This window comes from Anser cygnoides, chromosome 1 (assembly GCF_040182565.1).
Source record: "Anser cygnoides isolate HZ-2024a breed goose chromosome 1, Taihu_goose_T2T_genome, whole genome shotgun sequence".
Lineage (NCBI taxonomy): Eukaryota > Metazoa > Chordata > Aves > Anseriformes > Anatidae > Anser > Anser cygnoides.
In genome coordinates this window covers 172,999,965-173,005,964 of record NC_089873.1, presented here as the reverse complement: position 1 = coordinate 173,005,964, position 6,000 = coordinate 172,999,965, and the positions used below count along the sequence as shown (strand labels likewise).

Below are 6,000 nucleotides of genomic sequence, written 5' to 3'. Positions count from 1 at the left end.
GAACTTTCTGTATTTGATAAGATTTTATTTTTTTTTTTTCAAACAGTCTATTTAAAAAGGCACGTATAATTTAAAATAGTTGGTGTTATTTGGGTTTGTAAATAATTATTGTACTTCTGTTTTTAATATGGAACTCAGTGCTCTGAACTGAGTACTGCGTTACCTCTACTTTGAAACTCAGCATATTCAAAAATAGGTTACATTTTGTAGTTACTTCTTTTTCCGGGTTGCTGTTTTTTTGTTGGTGGTGGTCTTTTTTGTTTGTTTGTTTGTTTGTTTCTTCTCCACCATACTGCAACGAAAACTGTTGTATATCCATACAATTTTTTCTTGTAAGAAAATATTTACCATGTGTTGATAAGACTTTTCGATTCTCAAAAGAAGGACTGAGGTGTGGTAACTGCTAACCTTTCTATATGCTATAGCTGTACTATTACAAAGACTCATGCCAGTATGCTCATTATATATGTTTAAGTATGCCTAACGAATATGGGCTAGATTCTGTCACATTTGTGGTGAGTAAATAACACTTAATACTACTCAAAGAACTTCTTTTAAATAAGCTCCTACTTACCATAGGAATGACAGAATATGGCCCTCAGCATTTATCATTTCTTGTATATTCCATTCTTATATATATATATATGAACCAAATGGATCATAATATGCTTGGAAAAATAACTGGAAATTCAGAATGGAACAAAAAAAAAAAAAAAAGAACCAACAAACCAACAACAAAAGAAAAGAGAAATTAACAGGAATAAAGTCCCTGCAGCATCTGCTGAAGAACTAACACAACACAACCAGGAATTCAGAACATTTATTGCAAGAGCTGAATAACTAAATAACGTTGAAGTGGCAAAGCAGTAACAAGGATAACTGGTTAGATATTTATTCTGTCAAAGTTATCAAACACCCCTCACAAACTGACATAAGTACTGCAATAAGCAATTCATCCCTAGCCCATTTTATGCCTTTTATATTGTGGAGGGAAAAAAAAAAAAAAAAAAAAAAAAAAAAAGTGAGCTGCTATATACAAAACAATAAGGAAGAATAAAGAAAATGTTTATGTTTTTGGTATGAATAAAATCACCTTCAGATTATCTAACTGTTTTTTAAGACTGATGTTTCAATGTGGCATAAGTAATTTTTGCTTTATATCCGTAAGGACTTTTTTTTTTTTTTTTTTTTTGCATGCTATTTATTTGTGTAAATTATCTGTCATGCCTTAACAAAAACCATCTAAGAATGCTTGGATTTGGATTTGCTTTGCGTGCAACTTAGATCTTATTAACATTAGGAGTCACTCTGCTAGTTTGATGGAGGTGACGTGATACTGGTACGGGCCAGGCATTGACCAACTATGATAACAAACAGTTAAACAGCAATAATTAGAGATTTAACCCTTTAGTTCCCCCAACTAGCCTACCAGGAGAATGCTCCGTTACATCATGAAGGCACAACACATTAAATATTCTGTGGCTATGGTCTAAAAACACTTGTGTTACTACAACATTAACGCAGATGGAGATCAACACAAATGCTGCTGTTTCAGCAATACAAACTGTATTAGGTATAGACACACACTTGCCCAATTGGAAAAACATGATTATTGTATTTCGTTCCTGTATAATTTCCTCCATGTATTCCATCTGAGATCAGTGTCAGCTACCACTCATTAAATGCCAGACTGCAGCTAACTTGATCAAGGATTTCAAATTAACAGCTTTCCCCCACACCTGTTCCACCAACAAAGATCTAAATATTCTCTTTTGAAGTCTTCCTGTTTTATGAAGCAGAATGGAAGTAATAATAGTAATAATAATAATAATAATAATAATAATAATAATAATTTTCTAACATTTTTAAGCCCTTACTTATATCCTTTCATTGCTTAATATTTCAGGAGGAAAAAAAAAAAAAATTGAATTAATTAAAAAAAATAATGCTGGCATCACTTGCTACTACATAGAAAGAAAAACTTTTATTTTCTTTTTTTTTTTTTCTTCCTTTCTACCAACAACCTTCTCTCCCACCTCATCAATCTTTTTTTTGCATTTTAACACAAGTTCTTTGAGCTCCTTGGAACATAGTGTGTCAGACAGAATACTAACACAGAAACACCATCACTGAAAATGAAAGAAAAAAACAGGAAGCAAATGAAAGAAAGTAAAAAGCAATTGTGAAACACAGAAATATGCTACCATATCTTTTCAAGTGAACATTATAAGTACACAAAATTTGTAAGTAATAATTGTTTCTATTTACAAGTATTTGAACACTGATTGACTTATAAGTGTCCACTAACATTGTTAATAGCACAATAGCTTTAATGTTTACAGTTTGACTTGTTTTGTTTGCAATATGATCTCAAGTATAATGGTCCCAGCATAATTCAATGACAACAAAAGCACAATTTTCTAAATGGTTATTCTTTTTAATCATTGCAATCCACTGAACTTTCTTGCACTCTCACTCTCCAAATGCATCTTCCGTTGTTCATAGCAGCAGTCCAGGGTCAAAACAAACAAACAAACAAACAAAAAGAATATTTGCAAACTGGAGAGATCGCTGCAGAGTTTAATCAGGTCTATTTAACAAAATCACACAACTAGTAGAAACACTCTTTCCTGTTTCAGGACATCATACCTTCTACAGTGCTAACATAAAATATGCATATCTCTACTAGGTGAAGCATAGTTCTAGAGGTCTACCTAGTACATAAAGCTCTGACACACACAGTATTAGCAAATCTAAGTAGGCTAAAGTCATTGGTCCAAAGTAATCCTTTCTTATAGCTGGTGCTCGTTTGGACTCTCAACAGATCCCGAGGCCTGTTTATAAGACTTCAAATTGGCCAGAGGAATGTCAGTCATGTGATTACCAGTGTTGAAGTGGCCCTCACTGGAACCATACTGCTTTCGGTCACTGAACTGGTTTCTGTTGCTATCTTCTTTCCAGGTCCTGGTCAATGTGTGTCCATTAACTAGTTTGTCCTTCTTAACCCATTCTTTCTGAGGTGCAAAGGTAGAGAGAGGAGACTTTGGCTGTTGGTATGATCCCAAGCTGGGAGGCATCCAACAGTTATCTGAATGACCCAAAACCAGGCATTCTTGCGTGCACATCTCTGTAGCTTCAGCTAATCCTCGTGGCCCTAGAGGCCCATCTGTAGAAGAAAAAAAAAAAAAAAAAAAAAAAAAAAGGGGGGGGTGGGGAGAGAAGAGGGTAAGAGAGGAGAAAAGAGAGAGAGAGGTACAAAAAGACATAATATTAGGTTGTGATATTTTATATTACATGTATACATAAACCTCATAAGAAAATTAACGAGTTTGAAACAAAATACTGTTCTCTTTCAGAAAAATCTGTTAATGTTCATGGTAAATCCTAGATAAATTTTCAGTGTGTTGGGGTGGCTGCTTTGTAGGGCATGTGCTCTCTGTACATACAGTCTCTTCATGTATGCATACATAGTTTTCAAAAGTGGAAATACAGTTCGATTAGCCCTAAGTTATCAGTCTCAGGTCCTACTTTGAATGAATATAACTCCTCTATTCATTCATACTCACTGAAAACATAGATCTAGGTGGGTGAATATGTCAGTAGAGGTAAGTATAGCCTTGCAGATTCTGAGCAGGAATGTATGTTCCTAATAAAGTTCTATAGTCTGCTATAATATTCTGCTCTGCTTTCAGCTCACCTTATGCTTGTAATGCCTTGGCAAACTAACAGCCTACTTCAGTCTGAGAAACAGTTTTGCTATCCAAAAATGGGCTTGCCCAAAGGAATTCTCTGAAAAATTGTAGCTTCTACTGTTTTACTAATTGAGATCAGTGTGCATAATTCTAGATACCTACCCATAAAGCTCTGATGTACACTCCCCAAAAGAGGGAGACAAATTAAACTGTGCTGGATTTGATACACCATGAAACACTACAAAGATTGCAATAGAAAACAGAGTAAAAACTGTGATTCTTCTGGCTATTAACACACATCTCAGCAAAAATAAAATTAAAGGGATAAGAAAAAATGAAACATGTAAATCTTGTTCATGACAAAGAACTTTTCTCATAATTGTAAATCAGGAATAAGAGACCACAGGAGGCAGAACTGAAGACTGCTAATGTACTATGAATATTAAATATCCACATCATTTTTCACAATTACTGAGGACACAGTTGGCCAGCTGCAAACATCTTGCAATCTGGCAGGTCACCCATGTCTTCAGCAGCACTAAATTCTTCTAAGTCTTACTGCATTCCAAAATGACTGAACTTGCTCATCTGACCAGAATGGATTTATAAGGAAGGACAAGCCAGTAAAAAGGTAGAGAAACCACTTTGTGTGTCTTTGTGAGATATTTCTCAATATCTGAGATAGATATGCTTTGTCATGATTTGCTAACTGTATTGTAATTTTGAGCAAGAATTTTGAGACCTCTTCTTGACTTTAGAGTAAATCAACTGGCTAATGTTGTAGATATTTGAAGAGTTAAGGAGATATTTTTCCTTGATTAAACATCCCAGTGACAGGAAGGAAATTACAGATTGATTTTTGAGAAAGAATTTTAGCAGGTAGGAATGAATAGTGAAGTTATAAAGCATCTTTAAAAGTAGTACTAATCAAGAAAAATGTCAGTGGTGTATCAGCAAACAAGTGTCTTTACAATAATATAGTTGAGATGCAAAATGATAAGTGAGGACACTTCAACAAAGATTTCTGTGTTACGATGCTAAAGAATATTTCATTCTCTTGTACTCCATGCATGTACATTAAATTACTCTTACTAATATGCCTTTTTCTGATTATTCAAATTATCCCAATTAATTTAAAGGAAATTACTATTCTTTCATAGTTTTTGTTTGTTTGTTTTTTAAATTGCGACATAACTACGTATGGTAGTCAGTTCCATAGATTATCAACACACTGCTTTTACACACACATTGAAAATGTAATAAAATCTATTTCTGCATGTTCAAATATAACTTGTTGTGTTATCTCTGAATAGCTCCTATTTTTGAATATCTGAAGAATACAGTGTTGATGTGACAAAATGCAATCAACCATAAAAAAGTTGCTTCTTCATTCCCTGTATAATACACTGTCCTACTGGTTTTGATTAAAACATAAAAAAATGTACAGAATTAATTCCAGTTTTCATTTAGGTCAATACAAGATTAAATAATTAAGCTAGAACCACCAGGAAAGAGGAGAGGGGAGGGGAGGGGAGGGGAGGGGAGACACCAGGAAAAAATATAAGATAAAATAAAATAAAAAATAAAATAAGAAATAAGATAAAAATAAAATAAAATAAAATTAAAATAAAATAAAATAAAATAAAATAAAATAAAATAAAATAAAATAAAATAAATATAAAATAAAATAAAATAATAAAATAAAATAAATAAAATAGCAACTGAAAAGCAAAAGGTTAGCAGAGATTTCAAGGAGAACCAAGAACCTTGATACTAAAACGAGAACTGTGATAATTCCCTGGGAGAATGACACTATTTTTTTTCTATAAAAGCTTTATTTGAATCCTCTAATATGATGTTATAATCAAACTGAGACAGGTATTAAGTACAAAAAAAAATTTAAATAAGTAAAGGAAATACTTAATCTATATGTTAATCTATAGGTTAAAATATTTTTTTTTCCTGCTGACAACAGATATTTAATATTTTTTTTTCTCTTTTCAGAGGAAGAAAGTAAGAAGTGACAGAATTATTTCCAACCTGCCCACTCTCACAATACACTGCTGTTTTACTGACCAAGGAGGAAAGGTTTGACTGGGATTTAAACTTTAAATACACAAAGAAAAATGCTCACCACAGAATAACACATTTCAAAAAATACAGTGTATGTCCTCTGTGCTTCCAATTTGCTGTGGAGTAAGAAGTAAACAGTAGAGCCTTCACTACTACAGTTCTGAAGGGGATAAGTTTATTTTTCTGGTTAGTTAAATACATTTCAAAAGATAAGGCATTTATTTCCATTTAAAAT

General features: G+C 32.9%; 1 protein-coding gene across 2 annotated transcripts in view; it reads right to left on the bottom strand.

Annotated features, from left to right (window-relative positions):
• Positions 1 to 1,172: 1,172 nt before the first annotated feature.
• Positions 1,173 to 6,000, bottom strand: part of PCDH9 (protocadherin 9) — a 723,381-nt gene continuing 718,553 nt past the window's right edge. For both annotated transcript variants that reach the window (XM_048051377.2, XM_013198843.3), the window contains exon 4: positions 1,173 to 3,166. In XM_048051377.2, coding sequence (XP_047907334.1) covers positions 2,793 to 3,166 — 374 coding nt within the window. In that variant the 3' untranslated portion in view covers positions 1,173 to 2,792. The remainder of the gene's footprint in view (positions 3,167 to 6,000) is intronic.